Here is a 21908-nt window from a genome sequence, read left to right as displayed (position 1 = left end):
ACAGGTTATTCCGTGCGTCTTTTTACCGAATCAATTTCACCAGTTCCTCGTCGATTCAGTGTAAAAGAGAAAGATCTTGGCTTAGACTGAGGTAATTTGCTTTCTTTCCTTGATATTATTTCAGCAGGCAAGACCGTATGCGGTATTTATCATCACTACATCTCTTCAAAAATCTAAAAATATCGTCTTCTACAAACGTAATCTCCATGCCTGCTGCGCGCTAAGTTTAGTCTCTTAAATAATTGATGCTTGAGCTTATACATGTATTTCTCTTAGGATCATGAGTTCCACGTCGCAGAAACATAGAAACTTTGTGAGTGAGCCCATGGGTGAGAAGCCTGTAACAGAGCTCGCAGGGATCGGGCCAGTCCTGGCGGGAAGGCTGGAGGATAAAGGATTTGATAAAGCATACGTTGTCCTGGGTCAGTTCCTTGTTCTCAAGAAGGATGAAGAAATGTTTATGGATTGGATTAAAGATACATGTGGAGCAAACAAGAAACAAGGCTCGGACTGTTATAACTGCCTTAAGGAATGGTGTGATGCTTTCTTGTAATCGATCACAGTAGCCGAACAATGTTTTAATTGTATTATTCTCAGACAGTAGTTTATATGTAACTTAATTTGGGTATGCATTTCATTAGGCAAGAAAAGGAATGCTACTTAATACTTATATATCATAAAGAATAGACGCTATACCATGGTGTTAACTTTAGTAGCTGAAATCAGCTTTCCTGTGTGCATCCTACCTTGTTGAGTTCGCTATGCTGTCTTTTCGATCAGACTCTGTATTCACTAATTCAGCTTTATTAAAAAGGTGGTGCTGTTGTAGTTGGCATCCATTGATCTTGGGATCTTGGGCATGCATCGATCTCTGTCAAACTTAGACGTACTGTATAAGCTTCTATTAAAGTGAAAGTATTGGTAATGATGCAGTCATTGACACTTTCTGACTTTCAGCACCTAAATGGTGCACCTTCTCCTTGGGTGATTAACTCTCCGTGGTGGTGAGGCTGGAGTGGCTTAGTGATCCCTACAGCTGTGCAGGGTTTGTACGGGTCCTGGAAAACCTGGAAAGTCCTGGAATTTTATTGTGGCATTTTCCAGGACTGGAAGGTCCTCGAAAAGGGCTACTGGTCCTGAAAAGTGCTGGAAATCTGTTAAACTCAAGTAAAAAAATATGAAATGTATGGCAGACAGCAAGGAGAGTTAAAATTGAGATCTTGGCAGTGAAAGGGTTAATGTGAATTTTAGAATCCTGGAAAAATCAATCTGAGTTCTGGAAAAGTCCTGGAAAAGTGCTGGAAATTTGTTTCTAAAAAAGGGTACAAACCCTGGCTGTGACAGCTGTCACCCTGGTGCCTGCTAAGTTCAACAGGGTTCGTACGGGTCCTGGAAAACCTGGAAAGTCCTGGAATTTTATTGTGGCATTTTCCAGGACTGCAAAGTCGTGGAAAAGGGCTACTGGTCCTGGAAAGTTCTGGAAATCTGTTAAACTCAAGTAAAAAAATATGAAATGTATGGCAGACAGCAAGGAGAATTAACATTAAGATCTTGGGAGTGAAAAGGTTAATGTGAATTTTAGAATCCTGGAAAAATCAATCTGAGTCCTGGAAAAGTCCTGGAAATTTGTTTCTGAAATAGGGTATGAACCCTGGTTCAACCTTGATGGATTTGTCAAAGGGCTGAGTTCAGAATGAACCTGTGCTCCTGCAGATAGTAGGTTGGGCGTGGGGTTAATCTATCTATGTTAAATTCTCAGCTCAACAGGTGTTGGTTTGGGAGTCAAGTCAAGTCTAGTCAAGTCATTTTTATTTAGGCAGGATAGTCCCATCAGCCATAGGCTGGTATCAAAAGGGGTCCTGCATAAAATTAAGACTACATGATAAAAAATTCAGTAGCAAAACAACTTGCCAAATAGACCAATTTCGATATATTAAAATTCAGCCTAAAACAATAGACCTCAGTACGAGGCTCTGGGGAATAAATACAGAGTTTGTGGGGTTTATTCCCCAGAGCCTCGTTCTGAGGTCTATTGTGTTAGGCTGAATTTTAATATATCGAAATTGGTCTATTACAGAAGATGAGTACAACTCACCTAAATAGAGGGCTCCAAAATCTCCGTAACCAATGAACCTTCCCAGTGGGAAGATGGTGTTCCCATTTCACATTTTAATTTTAAAAATAAATTTACATAGGAAGAGGCATTGCTCAGCCTCTAAAAATGAAAATTTTCCTGTGGGGTGTTCCCCTAAACATTGCTAGTGACAAGTTTGTGCCTTTGGTACATGAATAATGCATGTCACACTCCTGGAAATACTTTAGAGAAAGTAGGAGAAATAGAGACTGACAACAAAAAGAATGCTTGAGTTTTCAAAGCTTCCATTCTTCATACGTGTGAAGCAATGTATTTTTTTAAAGTGACCAGAATTTGAAAACAAAAAATTCAGCCTATACTTACTCGCAACCCGTGTTGAAGATAAGATACACGTCAATGAGTGAACTTGAAGCATGGAGTGTTCGTGGCAACCTTCGCTGCAAGGAAGAACGCAGGCTCAAAGCCTCTGCGCATGGCAAGCTGGATGAACACAACAGTGCAGTTCTTCTGTACGTTGTCGAGAAATTGTGTGGGAAATTTGCTCTTTGCAACTGAAAGGTAGCTTTCTTAAATATGCCGTCTGTTGATGGTGAAGAAAATGGAGAAGAAGAAGTGGAGAGAAGTCCTAATGAAGATGAAAACATGAGCGAAGACGAAGAGGAAGAAAGCAGCTTGAGTTCCGATGAATCATCTTCCGAATCTAGCAGTTAGTATATTTTCCGCGCTCTTAACTTATTGCTGTTGTTATTTGCTCTGCGTTTACAAAGTTGTGATGAAAATTCTCTTTGCATTTGTAGTTGACGAAACAGAAAATGAGAGAAGAAGGAACGAGTGTTTGAATGACATGGCCGATCTGGAAAGACAATTCAGCGACCTGAAAGAACAGTGAGTAGAAATCTGTGTACCTACTTGTACTGGATAAGCATAAATATATTTATGTTCTTTTTTCGACAGCCAGTAAAATTCATTTGTGACAGATATTGGTTTCTCTTTTCAGGCTTTATCGAGAGCGCATTAGCCAGGTTGAAAAGAAGTTAGAAGAGGTCAAATCTGGTATGTTCGTTCTCTAGGGTTGGGTGGGGTATATGAAACGTTTCGGGTATTCGGTGCAGTCAACTAGTGCTGTAATTGCTTGACAGCTTATTGTTGCATACAGAACAGACAAGAAATAACAACTATACTGAAAGCAAAACTCTTGTCAACAGTAAGATTCCACTGATATAAGTGCAGATTTCTCCCTTGAGCACCACCGAGGTGGTGATGGAAAGGAGGGGGGAGGGGTGGGGACTTTGCTGCCCTCTATCCCCTCCCAAACTTGCAGTGTCAAAATTGTTGAGGAATGTGGCTCAGTACAGTTCAGCATTGTCAATGGTAACTAGGTAACTATGATATCATTTTCATAACAGAATGTGCCATGGAGTACACGGGGCCAGTCAGTGAGTTAAAGGAGATGTGCGAGATAAGAATAGAAGTTGCCGGTATGTACCAGATATGCAGTGATTAATCTCCAATGGCTTGACTTCTTGACTTAAGGCACAGCACTCTTGCCATCACAAGCAGTACTGAAATCACATCACCAATACTTTCTTTTCTTTTCTTTGTTTTAAGGAATTTTACGAGATTGTAGGGTAAGTAGATTGTATTCAATAATGTTAGTCTGAACTTCATTCCCTATGCCCAGCAGCAGGCCATGGGGATAAATAAATAAGAAAGTAAGTTTATGTATGTGCCTGGGCTTCTCGTGTTTTACATGTAATAAGAAAAATGCTGTTCTTAGCTTATTGTTTACCAAATTATCACTAAATATTTTTTTTTTCAGTTAGGAAATGTAAGAAACAAATATGATGCAGATGAACAGGCAGCCATACAACACTTTGAGGTGAGGACAGACTGTTTTTTGACCTAAAAAGAGACTTGGAACCTTGTGTACTTAAATGATACCTTCATGACATCTGTATGGAAACCTGTGTAGTTCCCAGACATCCTTCCTTGGTTAGAGCTGTGGGTATCTTGCATGGTCTCTGTTTTCGACCTTTTTACTCGCAAAATTCCACTACACCTGCAGGGAACAAAGCAGTGTTTACAGGGGTTGTGAAGGTGTGTGTCGACACTTACATACATAACCAACTTAATTATTGAATATTTTTCTTCAATCTCAAACTTGCAGAGTGAAAAGCTTGCCTTGATGGAGAGTATGAAGCAAGAGTTAGAAGAAAAAATAAGAAAATTAGAGGAAGACAAGCAAAATATGGATATATCAGCAGGTAAAATGTTTGTTCTGTTTTATGTATGAACTTCAGTTTGACAAAAATTCTCAGACATGTTCATATATACATCTATGTCCTGTTAATTATGTCATTAATGAGCAATTAACAGCAACCTTCAAAAAGTGAAACTGATAAATTATACTTGTCTATTAATAGTCCATAACATTGCATGATGACAAAGCTAAAGCTAAATGGTAAAACCAGTTAGTTTCAATGACCAGAGATAATAATTACTAATTATTAAGTCAACTGACATTCACAAACAGATTTTTTAACCCTGACTGTTGTCAATTCCACTTCAATCAGAGCACCCAAGAACAAAATGCAAACCAATTGTACAGTATTTGATGAGACACATTTCAGGGGTCTTACTGTATCTTAACCCAGTGACAAAATTATTTTAATTGGAAGTCCATTGAGAAAGCAAATCCAAACTACTTCTTTACTGGAATTAAATTCATGTATGTCATTTAATTTAATATATATTTTGTTTCAGATATCTGGCTTGAATCACAGTCTCTAAACAAGAGACACAGGAAGTCCTCTGATGGATCCATGCTCTCTGATAAAAGACGGAAACCTGTCACTGTAACTGATATCCTTTTGACTGTGATGTGTGTCACTCAGCTTGTCAATAAAGTCGTATCTGTTAAAAATGAGCCAAGTGGCCCATCAGGCCAGAGCTTATCCCGGTGTCTGTAATCTGTACTTAACATGAAACAAATGCACACTCAATTAATGTCACTAATAAATTTTAAATTCTTAATTCTCCCTTGAGTAGTAAATTGAATTGCAATACAATGAAAAACTAATTAGTGGTTATTTCAAATGTACAATGCTACAAAGGTTATAACTTGATGCCATTAGTACATATTGGGTTAGTTCTCGCAACATAGCTCAAAAAGTACAATAATCAACACAGTACTGTTATAATAACTGCAAAGATTCTAGAAGTTGCTGAAACATTTGTCTGGAGTTTTAATTTTCTTTGACTTTATTCAAGTCCATATATTGTATATATGCTGAGAGAAATGGACATTCTTGAAGACTGGGCAGCCATCAGGAAGGTAATGATCTTGAAGTGTTATTTGATATTTTTTGACCTAGGTCTTGAACAAGGTACCAACTGTGATGGGGAGAAATTTGCAACAAGACAAATCACTCTGATCTGGGTATCATTGGAAGATCCTTTCCTCCTGCAGAACTTGTGTATAAGTGATGCCAATTTTAGTCAAAGGTGACGACATCAGAAGTAGAACAAAGGCCAACGCTTGTTACGGCTGGTTAAGGTTGGCACAGGTGTTACCGGGTTAAAAGAACAGTGTTCTAACACAGTTGCATATACACTGTACAGTGGAATGCTGATTACTCTGACATCCATGAAGAGAAACCAAAACTGGTTTGTGAAAAGTAGGAGTGCAAGATATTAGCTAAGGGCTAAAGTTAATCAGTGAAACCAATTCGAGGCAAACAAACTAACCTGGTTTAAGTTATCAGGAAGTTCAAGAGTTTGATAAATCAGCACTGTACATTTAACTGTAGCTTCATGCGCAAAAAAAAAATGAATTTATCAGGTTTCTCACTGTGCAAGTTTAAGCCATTACACTTCATCTGCCAGCTAAAATTCCAAAATGGTACCACTTTCCATACGGCAGGTGACAGAAAAAAGGCTAATATTGGATAGGGCTGTCCTTGTATGCCAAGTGATTGAACAGATAGAAATTTATTAATTTGTTCATAAAATTGTTATTTTTTTTTTTCAAAGGCAAAAGGAGCATTAGCAAGAAGAAGGCAAGAAAGTAAGGTTTTGTTTGCTTAACCTAAAAGAAATATTGCCAACAGAGGTCAATTTTGGGATTGTTATGAAAATCATCAATATTGTCTTGATGGACAAGACAGTTCTCAGAACTAATGCCAATTTTAAAAGCAATTTCAAAATTTTTATTTCTGTGATTAGGATCACTTATGTGAAATAGTTTGAAATTATCTATTGCTTTCAAAAATCATCTTTCTGTTATTTAAAATCATCACACAGATCTGGTTTAATAATTAATTATTATTGTAGACATATTTGTGTACATCCATATAATCTTTATTATGATTTTGTTTGGTATTGGTTTGCTCCGATTATAAAGCGAGACCTTTTCTTACATTCATTTATATTTGGTCTTGGTTGTTCAAGTTGTTATGTCTTCAACAATGCTTTGTGAATGTCAGTTAGGAATTTTTAGAACTCATCTCTTAATAACAACTTTGATATTGACATTTACAACCTCAACAACCTTGAGAATGATGCTTGATACCTTGAAATGTTGATTGACATTACTTTTAATCTTTCTTGTCAAATGCTAATAACAAAAAAATAAATAAATACTGACAGTTGAGTCTCACTCGTAGGTGGGTGTCAGTCAGAAAAGAGTCCCTATAGTGCACGATACGAAGATGGGAAGCTTTATTATGAAGGAGAATGGTATGAAATGTGCTATGTATTGTATCATTTATTCTATTGCAATACATTAGGCCCCTTGCAAGTGCTTAGTATGAAAGGGTCCCCGAACCAAGCAACTGAAGATGAAAGCCAGTTGCCATAAGCAGGCAACTGAGCATGGTAAGAGCTCAGCCTTATCGTGTTGGTCCTAACCCAGGCTTTGTTCAATGAAACTGCACATGTTTTTGACTGCGGAGGCTGCTCAATGTTGCAACCACTTGGGTTGCAAATGCGACCAAATTTTTTTCACTGGCGACTAACTTTTCACATTTTTCACTGAAATACTTTTGCTGGGAACTAAATCTGAAAACTTAGAGGTCAGTTGGCCCCAGGGTGTTTTCCTGAAAGTCAAGCCCTGCACTGGCCAGTGTACTTTGTTGATCCTTGCAATGAACAAATGTATTGTCAATATTTGTTTCAATTATTTTGTTTTTAAGGTTCCATAAAGGTGATCATGTAGTGATAGAAAGCAGAAATGATACGCATTCCAGGTTTGTCTTCTCAGTTGTTATTATCACAAATGCTAAACAGTCATTAAAAGAATAAAAATGTACCTTTGTTTGGCTGACTCATGCTGTTGTTCCCATTCTTTACTTTTTCCTTCGAACATCATGTACGACTATTCCACCCACCTAAGTTTAGCCTTATACTACTTCCTTTCAATCTTTTTGGTTTGGAACAGTGCCTTAATTCTTATATCCCATCCTAGTATAACAACCCTCCCCCCTTTGATGCTCCCCCCTGACTGTGTATATCTGGAGGTCCCTGGTTCAAATCCTCTACCCTACTGCTATCTGGATTTGTTCTCGGTTGCGTTGTGTAAATAGCCAACTGGTCAGCCTCCAACCAGTTGGGATTCTTAATAGTTTATGTATTTGAAATATTTGTTTATTTATTTAGTGTCCCCAATTAGCACATTTAATAGTGCTGAATATATTTGACACTTAAATAAAGTAGTTGTTGGTGTTGTTGTTATTATTATTATTATTAATTATTATTATTATTATTATTATTATTATTATTATTATTATTATTATTATTATTATAATACATGTATTATAGGAATCCCTGAGATAACTGTCTGCTATTCCTCTTTGGACTTCTTCCTTTATTTATGCATCCCTGGTGTAACTGTTCTCTGTTCTCGCCCTTTTTTCTTTCCCCTTCTGTCTTCAGTTCTGTGGGATAACTGTCTCCTCCTGACCTAGCCCCCTGCCATCCACGTGAGAAACATTTTTTAAAAAAAAAATGAAATTTCTGGTGGTGATTTTGTAGTTCTTATGAATGGTGTCTTTTTTGGTCTTTTTATTTTAGTGCCTTTGTTACTGGAATAAACACTGGAGAGGTAACTTTCATTGTTTCCCACATTTCTTTCTTTGATATTAATGTTGTATCTCTGTAGCCAACAGTTGTATTGAGTACTTTTTAAATGTGGTATCAAAGGGTTTGCAAAATGGAGTATTTAGGATTGGAGTTACTCTGCCATGGCTGACAAAGTTTGCATTTTGAACTAGAACTCAACAGTAACAATCGTAACTAAATGTACCTAAATTGTTGGATATTCCCCTCTATTTCAACATTTGTGGTCAATGACAGTGTTTTCATCAATTTTCAGGTTTGGGTGAGAAAAGGAGATGGATCAAAAACAAAGTTGTATATAGGCCAGCTACAAAAAGGAAAATACAAGATTAAGAAGTCTTGAAAGCTAGCGTTACCACAATCTTTTTTTGTGACGATGTACAAAAACCTTCCAGATGTAAATTTATTACAAAGATACTCTGTCAGGCTGTGACAGACATTTTTATTTAGAGACTGGAATCCACTTCTTTCTTTTTTCAAGCCATCTGAACATGGACTGCCACGTGTTGAAATTTAGCCTTCCAAACTCTGTAAGTTGAGAAGCATCTCAAAGTATTTCATTTGAGCTCATCAAGGTGAAAGTGAAATGCAGTTGACATTCTTTCATGCAGCAGGGCAGGAAAAAAAATTAATTGAAACACAGTTGCCTAGTGGGCCAGTACAGTTCTGTGTTCAGTTGCCCCCACTAAAATATTGCTTGCCCAATAGGCGCGATGAGGAAAAGGAATGCAGAATGTTTGTTTTTCGTCGCCATCCTAAATCTACTGCATGGTTTAGTAGTGCCAGACTTCTGTTGTTTGCAGCATTCAATCTGGAGGCCAATATGGCAATCAGAGGATGAACATGAGCAAAGTATGCTTGACTTTAAATTAATCTATGCTTTCAACTCATTGTTTTGCTCACCTTGTAGTCTTAAGTTTTGAAATTTGTTTTTGATTGGAAATTATCACTAACAAGACTACTGAGTCTAATTGAAGGCTTTCGTGCAAAAAGGGCGTATGTAGCATTTTGGGTCAATTTTTATTTTTTGCAGGATCGAGCTAATTTTTGGCAGACTGACTTGTTTTGACATGAAAAGCATCGTTGCGTAATTATTTTTGTTGATTTGCGCTTCATTTTCGAGAAATAACATATGCAAAAAAACTCAGTTTTCCGAGCGGCATCTTTTGGAGCAAATCCTTCAAAGGTGTACTTTGACGTAGTGCGAACTTAACGGTTACGTTTAGCAGCTTCCACAGCACCATTTTTTTTAAATTGACGTTTTGATTTTTGAAAGAATTAGAGAAATAGACCGAAAAAAAATATCGACCAACCTCGTATCGAACCGGTGTCACGACAAAACAAACTCAGCTGCGGCCCGTTCAGCACCCTATCCACTTGTGCTAACGAAGCAACAGTAAGAGAATTGCATAATTATATGAATGATAAAACCAGCGGCAAATACCACACTTCGGTGACTTCATCATTTAGCAAAACAAAGGTTTCTTTTGTTTTTCGCTCAACAAAAGATCTCCAAAAGATACCCTTGGAAAACTGAGTTTTTTGCACACGTTATTTCTCAAAAACGAAGACCAAATCAACAAAAAACAATTACACAACAATGCTTTTCATGTCAAAACAAGTCAGTCTGCCAAAAACTAGCTCGATCCTGCAAAAAATAAAAATCGACCCAAAATGCTACATATGCCCTTTATGAACGAAAGCCTTCAATTTCACTTGCCCACCAGACCACCAAACTTCCATTTTCACTTTCCCAAGAGCAAAATTTACTTGCCCTGGGCAATCGGACGTGGGTTTTTTCCTGCCCTGCGTAGTTTAAATAGTTAACAGATATCTCATTTCTTGTTTGCCATGCAAACTATTCAGTAGATGTCGAGTAAACAAAAAACACTGTACAAACATTTGCAGTGATAATGGTTCCTTCAATAAACATTTTATAAACAATATTGAAACTCTTCTCTGGTCTCTTGAAAATTAAGTACTAATTGCAGACTCCTGTTAAACAACAAACGATTGATTTGTAGTAATCACTCCTAACAAGTGACATTATAAAGTAGCCCTAAAAATGCAGGTAGGGCATCAGGGTTTGTACAGGTCATGGAAAACCTGGAAAGTCATGGAATTTTATAATTTCATTTTCCAGGCCTGTAAAGTCCTGAAACTGAAGTGTGAGTCATGGAAAGTCGTGGAAAAGAAATAAACTTTCTAAGAATGACTGGGAAGAAAAAAGTCAAGAATTGAAAAAACAGCAGACAAGTCAGAAAACCAGTTAATTCCAGTTAAAAAATAAACACCAGCACACATGTTATGCGATATAATGGGGGGAAAATACCTTAAATAATAGATTGTTTTGACAATATTCTGAGAACAACTGCTTAACATGGGTCATGGAAAACTTGGAAAGATCATTGGAAAGGTCATGGAAAGTCATGGTATTTCAAAAGCCCAAAAGAGTATGAACCTTAGGCATTTCAGCCTTTTCACTTGATAATGAAACACGCTACATCTTCCTTTGTGTCTTATGCCCCTGTTTATGCATTGATTTTTTTTGCGATAGGTTCCGTATGTTTCTTTTTCATTGTTGGCTTTGCACGGTTACTTATTCAGGTAATCAAGGAAAATCACAAGCTCCCATCTACAATGAATTTTTTTAAAACAAATAAAGTATATTGCACATGCAAGGGTTTCATTAAGGCCTGGACATCGAGCAAACTGACCTGCTGTGAGGAAAATATCATTTTGCCTGCCTGGTTTGAACATCTAGTGGAAAGTTTTACAAAGAAATTCAGCTCTAATAGTTTTACCCACCTGTGAAAAACCACTTGCCCTCCCGCTTAAAATGTTTCAACTCCCAACCACAGCTTGGACGATAGAGACCTTTCAGCATCTCTAAACAATGTGCATCGTCACAAAATCTGACTGTTAGATTCACCAGACATGTATTTTTATTGCACTTTGATCTTTTCTGCTCTGTAGAGATTTATCTATTCAGTTACAAGAGACCAGAGTGTGAGAAGATCCACAATCCATGACATACAGGCTGTATCTCCTTTAAAATAATAAAGATCCACTTTCACACGGTATCCTCCATATGCTCTGATTAACTCTTATCCAAATACAGTTGAACCCGTATTAAGCAGCCACCCATTAAAATTAAACAGCCACCCCTAGTAGGCAGCCAGTAATCAAAGTCCTGATGAGGGCTTTTCTATTATTTTTACCTCTATTAAGCGGCCAGCCCCTTTTAAATGGCCACTATCCATTTCCCTGAGGGTGGCTGTTTAAAAGGAGTTGAACTGTAATATATCGTGTGACGTCGTTAAATTTCATTTGGCTCACAAATGTGTTGGCCCATCAGCAAAGGTTTAAACCACTGCAAAGAGTTCACTGTCTCCAGAGTGATAAAATTCATTTGGTGAAGTTCTTCCTACCACAGGACACCTATTTCCATAACAGACATGTCCCTTTGGTCTGGAATATACTCACTTTGTAAATGGCCACTATCCATTTCCCCAAGGGTGGCTGTTTAATAGGAGTTAAGCTGTAATATTATAATATCGTGTGACGTTAAATTTCATTTGGCTTGTAAACGTGTTGGCCCATCAGCAAAGGTTCAAGCCACTGCAAAGAGTTCACTGTCTCCAAAGTGATGAAATTTCATTTCATGAAGTTCTTCCTACCCCAGGACACCTATTTCCATAACAGACATGTCCCTTCGGTCTGGAATATACTTGCTTTTTAACAAAATTAATTATAGGATGTCACTCTTCATTGTCTTCACTTTCTTCACTGGAGTCTGAATCAACATAGCATGTTGTCTTCTGGTGGTTTGGATTTACAAACAGGTCATCATCATCATCATCATCATCATCGTCGTCCTTGTCGTCGTCATCATCATCATCATCATTATTGATGCCATTATTACCATGAATATGTAAGTTGCTACCAAGAAAGAAGATAAAACATTGTTAAGTAAATGTGACTAAAATTAATGTTTACCATGAGCACATCTCTGATATTCAATGAATCAAATAATACTTGTATGATGTTTACAGACTTCAGAAGTAAGACGTTGTGTAAATTTTTCAGAGTAAAAGCATCATGAAAGTTATCAGTTGACAGTCACCTCAAACTGTGCCAGCAGTCTCTGATTTTGCCTACTTCTACCACTGACTACGTACTTAGTTCATGCTAGTCTTAATCCCACTCTCCTAGTGGGCAGAGGAAATGTTTTTGTAACCTAAATAACAAAGAGCTTATTGTTATTTCACAAAAAGCCACAACTGACTTGCAGTTATAGTCATGTAATGATGATAATCTCTCACAATATGAATAATAACAATCTTACCAATGCTAGCAGAGGTTTCATTATTTCCAGGGCCAGGCATCGGGCAAACTGACTAGCTGTCAGAGGATGCTTTTGCCTGCCTGGTTTGAACATCTAGCGGAAAGTTTTTCTTAAACAAAGAAGTTCAGTTCAAAATGTTTTGCCCACCTGTGAAAACCATTTGCCCTTCTGCTGAAAATGTTAATGAAAACCCTCTAGTATGGTCTGTTGCGTGCAAAAAACACTGTACCTGTTTATTTCTTTGGCATCTTGTTTGTCTTCAGTAAGTGCTTTCTCCGTGAATGCTGTTGGCCTTAAAATAAATTTCAGCAGCAAAATTTAAAAAGTGTCCTGCAATTAAGTATGTTAATTTAAATTTACATTACATGGTGCAGTTTTCACTGAGCTTTATCTTCCTTTGCATGGAGGTGCAGTGGGGTCAGTACAAAACGTGGAGCCGTCAATCTGGACCCCCTACTGGACCCCTTTTGGACCCCATCTGGACCCCCTTCTGGACTGCCTTCTGGACCCCCTTCTGGACCCCCTTCTGGACCCCCTTCTGGACCCCCTTCTGGACCCCTTATTTTTTCTTCCAGAAAATACGGGCTCCTGATTAAATAATTAAACTGGAAGAGAACATAGCGGGTCCAGAAGGGGGTCCAAATGGGGGTCCAAATGGGGGTCTAGAGGGGGGTCCAAATGGGGGTCCAGAAGGGGTCCAGATGGGGGTCCAAAAGGGGGTTCAGAAGGGGTCCAGAAGGGGTCCAGAAGGGGTCCAGAAGGGGTCCAGAAGGGGTCCAGAAGGGGTCCAGATGGGGTCCAAAAGGGGGTCCAGTAGGAGGTCCAGATTGAGGGGTCCACGTTTTGTACCAACCCGGTACAGTGGCCTACTGATCTATGTGCTGGAATCTGGATTTCAGCAGTCTGGGTTTTGAGCTCTGGCCAGAGGCACTGTGTTGTGTTCTTGAGCAAGACACTTCCACTCTCACAGTGCCTCTCGCCACCTAAGTGTGTAAATGGGTACCGGGGAATTTAATGCTGGGGATAACCCTGTAATGGACTAGCATCCTATCCAGGGGGAGTAGAAATACTCCTAGTCACTTCATGCCACAGAAGCTGGAATAATCTCTGGCTGTATGCACCACTGGCCTGACACAGACTTTTTACTATCTTTGCACTTAACACAAATTTATATAGAAATTTGTCTTACCATAATCCTTCACTCTTCAAGTATTTGATTTGCTTGCCATACAGAATATGAACTATCTCAGCACACACTTTGTTTCCCTCTTCAATGGGATCCACAATGACAAAATCTCCTGGAAATAGTTCACAAAAAAATATTATAAATATTAATCAGTCACATAATATAAATATACAGTGTAACCTCAGACTGAATTAATTTGGACTTGCTTTAGGAATTGTTTTGGTGCTGCACACTTGTTTATAGAGGCAAGAAAATGTTTTCTGAGCAACTCACTTAATAAACAATAGAAATCATCGTCATCATCAACAAGGAAGCTAACATGTCAATGCAATTGTTGGTTTTCAGTGTCACACAATTAAAAATAGATCAAAATAAAAATCAAAACTGGTCAATAGATAAAGTCCAGAATCTGGGAAATGAAAGAAGGTAAATATGCAAAGACTCTCGCCAAAATTCTGGTCACAAGAATTTTTCTTATGCGAGATATGTGGAGAAATTTTTTCCCCAAATTTATAGAGATTTGTATGGAGACGCCATGCTGGTGCCCATCCGTATGGGCACCAACATGGCAGCTGGAAACCAACAGAAACATCTGTCACTGAGTTTTGCTACAAAACTGTGAATTTATCCCTCAAGGAACTCTAAAACATTAAAATAATACTTTTTCTAAAACATGAACTGTTCAGATAGCCAAGTTCCCCGAAATAAGTCAGTTTTTTAACCATCATGACAGCTCTCTAGGCCGTCATGTAAATGCCACGTCATGCAAAAGCTTGGAAATTCAAGCGTGTTGTATTACAAAACCAGGAAACCATTCAGAGCAAAAATTTGTATGAATATTAGTTTTCAGCTGCTCTTATTCATTGAAGTAAAATCTCAGGAAGATCAATAGTTTTGTAGTTAGAATTTTAGTGACGTCATGTGAAAACCAGTTATACAGGAACCACTTGCCTGGTTGTATTTATAAATGTATGTACGCTGAAATGACTTCTAAAAACCATGACCCATACCTCTTTTTATCCACACACTTTTCCTAAATTTTGATGGCATACTGACTAGGAATTTTGTGCCATCAGATGTTTCCACCTCATGGAGATTGTTTCCACGACTGCCTAAAATCTATGTCACAAAAGCAGAAAATCAGTAAATAATGCCTAACTGAAAATAGGATACCCCACACCTACCTAGATCACCTCACTCTTAGGGAAGTAAGACTAAAGAGTCATTCTAGTTTATATGCACTACATCCCCAATCTCGTTGACAAGGTTTGTCCCTCACAAAAAAACACTATCAAAGTGCCATGCCATATCCTCTTTAGAAATAACATAGCCTGTAAGGAGGCTCTTGTGCACTGTTGCACAAGGAAAAGTTAAGCCACCAGACTAAAGCATGGCCCCTTGCCAACTCGCTTCGTTCACAGGCTTGTTGCTCACAGGCTCACCTTTGCTCGTACCGCAATGCCGCAACCTGCTCATAGGCTAGAATTAACCTGTTTTTTTTCTCTCTTTTCTCTCAAAAAAGCGGACTTCTGAACCCCATCAGAAAATTCAACAGATCAGATGATGCCGACAGAGCAAACCCTCAGGACATGAGCTTTATACCCAGCTCAGTATATCTCATCTATGGGGGAGGTAGGGGGTGGATATAAAACGGAATGGTCCTAAACCCCACCACTCAACACAATAAGCTTATTAGAGTTTAAAACATGCAATTATTTTTTTTTTTATTTAAGGGTAATTTATTATAACCACAGTTGTTTGCAGTAACAGTATTTGAAAAACATTATACTATCATTAGTGAATTCCTTACCTTAACAATTTGCTGGTTTGGATCGGGAACCACGTAATCATCCAGCACTTCTTTCGCAACATGTTTTCTCTTTGTTGCCTTCGACATGATCCTTAAACTTTATAAACTTTAAGATCGCCGTATTGGACGGCGATCTCTGAACTAGTTGTCGTACAAAATGGGCAAAAACGCCCACTGCTCAGTATATTTTCATAATCAAAGAGCCATGTTGGTTATTTTCTATTCTTTCACGAGTAAATTGAAAAAGATCCTTGCTGGTGATTTAGTGCACATGTAGGCACATTTGGACGCCATTTTGATTAGGACTTGTTTCCATGATTCGCTCGGTCATTCCGAGAGAGAACGCCTGGGGAGGTATCCGGTCATTTCGCCCCAACCAAAAGTCACTTCGCTCCATAATCGAAGTCATTTCGCTCCATACAAGAGTTACTTCGCTCCATACATTGTCAAAGTTGACTGCGGAACCACTCACCTGCGGCTCGTGGTTCCACAGCCACTTTGACAATGTTATGACGCAATTTACCATCAATAAGAGAACAGACGCATAAAAAACTGACGCCAATTTGTTAACTCTATCGAGTAAGCAAAAAAACTGGGCCGATGACAATAAGAATTAACAAGGATTTTGAGGGATTACAACGTCAAAAAATTCGTGTTGAGGCAAGTAATCCTACGAAATGATATTTAGTGTTACCAAGCGTGAGCGAACGCGACTGGAAACTGCATTAGTTAATAATCTGAACTGACATAAGTTCAAAATCAGTCCAGCTCCAACATCAAAACAAAAAATTCGCGACAAATTTCACAAAATTCTCACATGGAGCGAAGTAACTTCTGTATGGAGCGAAGTAACTCTTGTTTGGAGCGAAGTGACTTTTGGTTGGGGCGAAATGACCATGGGGCGAAATGACCGTAATTCGACCAAACTCATGCCAGAGCGGAAGGGTTAAAGCGTTTTGTAGACCAATTCCATACAAACCCCTCCTTTGCTTTGAGCAAAAAGTATGTAGAATGAAGGTGTCTAGATAAGCTTGAATGTGTTTACTTCAACGAAATGAGCTTATTTAGCAATACTTTTCAACTGACGCAATTGTTACACTTAGTGAAGCTCTACGGACTGCATTTGAGAAGAAAGAACGAAATATATTAAACTTCTCATGTTCAGATTTTATTTATTTATTTTTATTTTCTTGGCTTGTTGCTTGTTTGTTTTGTTTTTTGTTTTTTGTTGTCGTAAAGACATTCTTTTCATTGCGCGAAAGCCTCGGTACGAGTTAACGCGCAACGAGAAGGAAGCGGGTTTGCCTGACAGTGACGACACGAGACAAAGGTAATTACCTATTCATTACTTCTTTTATTGGTTTATTTACCCCTTTATTTACTCTTGTCCTGCTCAACGACATTGTATGCTCCTTGTAGACAAAGATTTCTTTCGCCATCTTTTCTTGCTGAGATGCTATAACAATTTTCGCCAACGCTGAAATCGAAATCCTACTAGCAAGTAACATCATATGTCACGGCGTTTCTTCGACATCATCCCAAGAGGGAAGCTTTTAAGTTGTGTAACGCTGCTTGATTCTGTCATATCCGGCCAGTTTTTGCCATATTATAAAACAATTTTTGAACTTGAACGTATGTAAAATTTAGCTCGGAGTAATTTGGGAGCACTTGTCGGCATTACAATATAAGCGCGACATACATTCGAATTAAAGTAGCTTACTACGACAATATTTAAGTCAAATTGCCACAGGCATTAACATATTACGTTGTTTGGTTAAGTGTCAAAAGAACTTTTAAGAATACGCCACTGGTGGCTCAAAAATAAAGAAAGAAAACTTTATTTCCGGTTCGTCGAAAGGAGATTTTTGGCAGCCATTAGATTTAATAGCCTCCGGCCCTTAAGCACATCACGCAATCGATCGACTGCGTAGGAGGCTATGAATAATAATATTATTTTAAAATGCAACGGAGACGCAGAAAAAGCGTTCGTGCCAGGCCTACTCCACAGCAAACATTGCACTGCCCGTTTCATCGCCCAAACTTTTTCCGTCCCGGCGACACTTAAAGTCTGCGTCCGACTAAATGGCCCATACAGCCGGAACTTAGGCCAGTTTCTGTAGCGTAAAGCGACTAGGAGTGTTTCTACTTACTCCCCTCCCCCGCAGGATAAGATGCTAGTCCATCTGAGGCTATCCTCGCAGTATCCAGGACCTATTAAAACACCTAGGTGGAGAAAGGCACTGGGAGAATATAGTGTCTTGCTCAAGAACACAACACAATAACCCAGGCCAGAACTCGAACCCGCGCTAACCATTAGGCCAACGCGCGTTCGCTGTGCGACATCGTACTGTAGTAAAATGGCTACGGATCGCTGAAAAAAAACAAGAAGAAGAAACGTTGTCCAGGCGCAATATGTACCAGTGGCAGGCGAAGCTTTTTTGCAAAGTACGAGTGAGATCAGGGCGCCAAGCTCCGTTGTAGGACACCCGGTTAACTTCAAAGGAAGTTTTGAGCATTTTGTTTGATATGGAACTGATGCTCTCAACTGATCATTCGCTTTACTGGCTCTATGAACATATGACAAATTACTGCAAAAAGTAAATGGCGTCGTGCAACTGCAAGCCAAACGAAAACAGACAACAAAAGAAAAGGTAATTTGAATTTTTCGCTTTTCTCGATCAGTATAGGAAATCAGTCTATTTGAGAAACAATTAGGAATTGTAAAATTGCACGCGTGAACAGATCGTACTTTTTAATTAATTATCGAGTGGCTGCCGCAGCCACCAGTGGAAATATGAAAAAGTCCGATCAGTCACAAGCACATTTATCCCTAATTGTTACGAGAAAAAAATTCCTTTTAATAATACGGCAACCGTAAGCAAGCTTCCATCAAAGAAACTGCCGTCTTTTCGTTATAGAGGGTTGCTAGTGAGGCCACGCTGTAATTTTTTGCTGGTGCTTCTTCATAAAGAACTTTTTGTTTGCCTGAAAAGGGAAACTTAGAATTTTTATCAGTAGTACATGTTCGCTCTCATCACCAAGAGCTGAATCCATTGCTAAAGTGCGACCGATGTAATTAGGACTTGTTCAGCTATCGATAAAATTTGCGATATTAAAATTGCCTCGCTTCCAATCAATCAGAAGCGAGTATTTACCATAACACGAGTATTGAAAGGACGATAATTACGCTTAGCCTGTGGCATAATGTCTATTTGGTCCATGTAACCGGATTGTTTGCTGCCCTTGTGATAAAGTATAAATTTCACGCATTCATGACTGCCTTAACACAGATCTCGCTTCCTCCTGCCATTAAAGTGTTAATTAACGGAAACTGCAAAATTGACAACTAAAATAGGAGCAAAAGTATGGGAACAATTTATATTATGTTTAATTTATTTTACAGTCCGCAGAATTTAAAAGGGCCCGAGAAACTGTGTTTTGTCTTTCATTGTGGCAAGTCACTGTTTCGGAGACAAAACAATTAGTTCGATCCCTCCCTCTTGTTTTCCTCTACAAAAAGACGTCAAAAAACACTGAGAGTATTAACATAATTCTCGGCCAGTTTCGCACCTCGGGACACATAATTGCGTAGTTTTGGAGTTTGCCTCCATTATTTACGAGATGTAGACTGGGAAATGTTAACCGAAATCGTGCTTTACTGTAATCTCATTTTAATTGTCCCAAAAGATCATTGACAAGTACAAACTCTTCAGTGTTGTAGGAGGAACAACTGATAAAAATGTCATAAATATAGTTAGCTGAATTCGAAACAATGCAATTAATGTTTTCTTTTCTTTCCGTAGAGTAAGGAGGCACTGTGAGAAAGATTAAAAGATTGGCCAAAGAAATGGCAGCTTCTAATTCTACAAATACTACTCAAGAGGGTTCTGCTGCTGTTCTTCTTGCATCATGTGTGGAGATTGCTTTATGTCTGCTCGGAACTCTGGGCAATTCTCTGACAATCCTCGTGGTGTTCAAGAAAAAATCACTCCAGGTGGTTTCAAACTTTCTTTTGGCTTCTCTCGCCTTTGCGGATTTGTTGGTTAGCGCAATCCTAGTTCCAATGCGAGCATCACAGCATATGGCCTTGTATAACGGCGGTACAAGCATACCAAAGGCCGCGGTTGAGGTCGCTGGTTTTGTCGGAAGAGTGAACATCATCGCATCAATTTCCAGCCTGGCTGCGATGAGCATTGACCGCTACGTGGCTCTGTCGGACCCGATGTTTTATCTGTCGTCAGTGAAGTTTGCAAAAGGGAAAGTTTCAATAGCAATCGCGCTAATATGGGCCGTGTCTATATTTGTGACCTGCGTACCAAAGTTTCCTGGTGTGAGTGACGTGGCTTTTCTAGCGTTCTTTGTCGCGTTTGTCCTGCTCGTAACGTCGGTCATTGCGGTCGCATACTATAGAATTTTCAAGATTGTCCGCAAGTCGATCTTAAAACAGCGTTCGAGCGGCAGGATGGCAAACAATGTCGTGCGCCTGTCGCGCTGTTCGACTTTAGATTCCAGACGTCGTCCCTACGTGGATGAAAGGCAGGACAAACAGGCTTCGGAGACTTATGTTCAGAAAAGGGAACACAAAGCAGCCAACACTATTGCGATCGTGATTGGAGCGTTCATACTTTTGGTGTACCCTCGCATTATTCTCATCTTGTACCATTTCGCCGCACCAGAAACAGCAGTAAGCAAACACGCGCGCTTCTGGATTCGGATTTTATTGTACAGCAACTCGGTGGTAAATCCCGTTTTGTACGCGTGGAGACACAACGAATTCAAACGAGAATTCAAGAAGATTTTGCGCAAGTGTTGGCGATTTTGCTTGTGTCACAAATGGGTGTATTTGAAAAGGTACTCTTTTAACAAAACTTTCTCCACGACAACGCTCGGATCACAAAACATGGACGGGGACAGTCAACAAAAAAGCAGCCCCCGAAAAGAAAATTGCTTGTAAATAATTGTACCTAGCTTAGTTAGCAAATGTCGGAGAGTCCTTTTTTCGGCTGCCTACACTTGACTGTTTGTGGGCATATTTGTTAAGAAGGCAGTCGAGACTTCAGCGATTACTGTACCTGGTGATTGGGCCATTCTCAATTTGTCGGCTGTGTAAATTTTAAAATAATTCTCAGGGCTATGAATTATGCAACGCTGCCTTGGAAAAATAGATCGCCTTATGGTAGGGTGTTGTTCTACTGAACGGCAAAAACAGTTTTAGGGGTATTAGGTGGTTTCAATTTTACCAAATAAAAAGAAATGGCATTGGACAACATATCCCGTTGCTGATTTTATTGCATTGTGATCTCTGAGGTGCCATCCATTTAAAAATTTTGAGAAGCCTAACTAGCTTTTCACACCTTGATTACCATTACAAAATGAGCTTTGTGAAGACCGTTCTGCCCTTAACACAGAAATAAACAAGCGGAAAGCAATTTTAAATTGCTCGACCAAATGACAAATTCAACATTTTCCATTACACGTCCAGGCGCACATAAATATGTACTAAAACCGGCAATGCCAGAAAAGTTCGAAACACTCTGTCAAACATTTAGCCGTAAACACACTACTAACCGAAAACAAATAAATTTATTGTTGATGTCAAGTGCTTCCTCGGATGTCGTCATTCCCGCGTTTTGAGCGAGTGATTTGAACTCCAGCAAGTAAGTAAGTACAAATAACGAGCTTCCCATCATTCATTGCGCGATTTGAAGATGGCAGCTAATAACTTCTGATTTTACCCTTGTTTTTAGCTCTGCGGATAAGCTTTTCGAAGGTTCTCGTGGTACTACTTGTAATTTCTACATGATCACAAGGCGCGAGCGCTCACACAGAGTTCTGCCATATATGATTTTCTCGGATTTTTGTCCCCGAATAGCATCCTCTCTTTTTTTCCGTCTGAGTTCAACATCAGTGACAAACTCTCCTAACGGCTCATGTGCCACTTTCTGTTCTTGCACATTTTGACGTCATCTGTGTGATCTATTGCTGAACAGACGCACGGCAATATGGAATTTATTTGTTAAATAAAAGCCAAAGACATTTTTTGTTGAGTGCGAAGGTCTAGGTACGAGTTTCGCGTCATCTGAGAACCAATCAGATTCGCGGATTTCAAATAGAACACAGTTGAGTGGCTAATAAATATATTTACTAGTAGTAATCAGAGATTATGAGAGTGCGTTCGACGCTCTCACTTAAATATATAATTATATATCGTAAATAAATGATTTCACTCGCTGACTTTCAACCTTTGTCTATTGCTAAAATCAACATTTTTCAGCAGCAACCGTAGCCTACGTGTAGCCGTACCCACCCCCCGAGGAAAAACGGGAGGGAGGGAACGTCTACAAAGAGCTGACAC

At 39.0% G+C, this 21908-nt stretch overlaps 4 protein-coding genes across 4 annotated transcripts; 3 read left to right on the top strand and 1 right to left on the bottom strand.

The window, feature by feature from the left end:
- The first annotated feature begins 280 nt into the window (after window positions 1-280).
- On the top strand, window positions 281-925 carry LOC110059254 (barrier-to-autointegration factor-like). The gene has a single exon (XM_020765957.2). It carries the CDS (start codon window positions 281-283, stop codon window positions 551-553), a length of 273 nt encoding a protein of 90 aa, XP_020621616.1. The 3' UTR covers window positions 554-925.
- Window positions 926-2563: 1638 nt separating this feature from the next.
- LOC110059252 (breast cancer metastasis-suppressor 1-like protein-A) lies at window positions 2564-10155 on the top strand. Its single transcript, XM_020765956.2, has 14 exons — window positions 2564-2801; window positions 2893-2980; window positions 3093-3148; window positions 3502-3573; window positions 3704-3723; window positions 3915-3974; window positions 4263-4359; window positions 4859-4957; window positions 5365-5429; window positions 6128-6161; window positions 6760-6832; window positions 7288-7341; window positions 8165-8195; window positions 8466-10155. Exons 1-14 carry the CDS (start codon window positions 2669-2671, stop codon window positions 8550-8552), a joined length of 969 nt encoding a protein of 322 aa, XP_020621615.1. The 5' UTR covers window positions 2564-2668; the 3' UTR covers window positions 8553-10155.
- A 981-nt stretch (window positions 10156-11136) lies between these two features.
- LOC110059250 (putative RNA-binding protein EIF1AD) lies at window positions 11137-15887 on the bottom strand. The gene is made up of 5 exons (XM_020765954.2): window positions 15554-15887; window positions 14754-14862; window positions 13747-13855; window positions 12787-12849; window positions 11137-12151 (listed from the first exon to the last, which is right to left on the bottom strand). The coding sequence occupies exons 1-5, from the start codon at window positions 15638-15640 to the stop codon at window positions 11971-11973; spliced, it is 549 nt and encodes a 182-aa protein (XP_020621613.2). The 5' UTR covers window positions 15641-15887; the 3' UTR covers window positions 11137-11970.
- Window positions 15888-16708: 821 nt separating this feature from the next.
- LOC110059169 (alpha-1D adrenergic receptor-like) lies at window positions 16709-21152 on the top strand. The gene is made up of 2 exons (XM_089292660.1): window positions 16709-16883; window positions 19357-21152. The coding sequence occupies exon 2, from the start codon at window positions 19401-19403 to the stop codon at window positions 20505-20507; it is 1107 nt and encodes a 368-aa protein (XP_089148786.1). The 5' UTR covers window positions 16709-16883; window positions 19357-19400; the 3' UTR covers window positions 20508-21152.
- The last annotated feature ends 756 nt before the right edge of the window (window positions 21153-21908 follow it).

This window comes from Orbicella faveolata, unplaced genomic scaffold, assembly GCF_042242905.1.
Source record: "Orbicella faveolata isolate gen_17 unplaced genomic scaffold, um_ofav_v1 contig_24, whole genome shotgun sequence".
Taxonomy (NCBI): domain Eukaryota; kingdom Metazoa; phylum Cnidaria; class Anthozoa; order Scleractinia; family Merulinidae; genus Orbicella; species Orbicella faveolata.
This window is presented reverse-complemented; position numbering and strand designations above follow the sequence as displayed.

Bases quoted from the DNA above. Each gene is read 5' to 3' on its own strand.
- LOC110059169 (XM_089292660.1), top strand. From the start codon at position 19,401: ATGGCAGCTTCTAATTCTACAAATACTACTCAAGAGGGTTCTGCTGCT.
- LOC110059250 (XM_020765954.2), bottom strand. From the start codon at position 15,640: ATGTCGAAGGCAACAAAGAGAAAACATGTTGCGAAAGAAGTGCTGGAT. The intron at 14,863-15,553 runs GTAAGGAATTCA...TTTGTGACATAG, and splicing joins CAAACCAGCAAATTGTTAAG to ATTTTAGGCAGTCGTGGAAA. The intron at 13,856-14,753 runs GTATGGGTCATG...AACTATTTCCAG, and splicing joins AAGTGTGTGGATAAAAAGAG to GAGATTTTGTCATTGTGGAT.
- LOC110059254 (XM_020765957.2), top strand. From the start codon at position 281: ATGAGTTCCACGTCGCAGAAACATAGAAACTTTGTGAGTGAGCCCATG.
- LOC110059252 (XM_020765956.2), top strand. From the start codon at position 2,669: ATGCCGTCTGTTGATGGTGAAGAAAATGGAGAAGAAGAAGTGGAGAGA. The intron at 2,802-2,892 runs GTTAGTATATTT...TTGCATTTGTAG, and splicing joins ATCATCTTCCGAATCTAGCA to TTGACGAAACAGAAAATGAG. The intron at 3,975-4,262 runs GTGAGGACAGAC...TCAAACTTGCAG, and splicing joins CAGCCATACAACACTTTGAG to AGTGAAAAGCTTGCCTTGAT.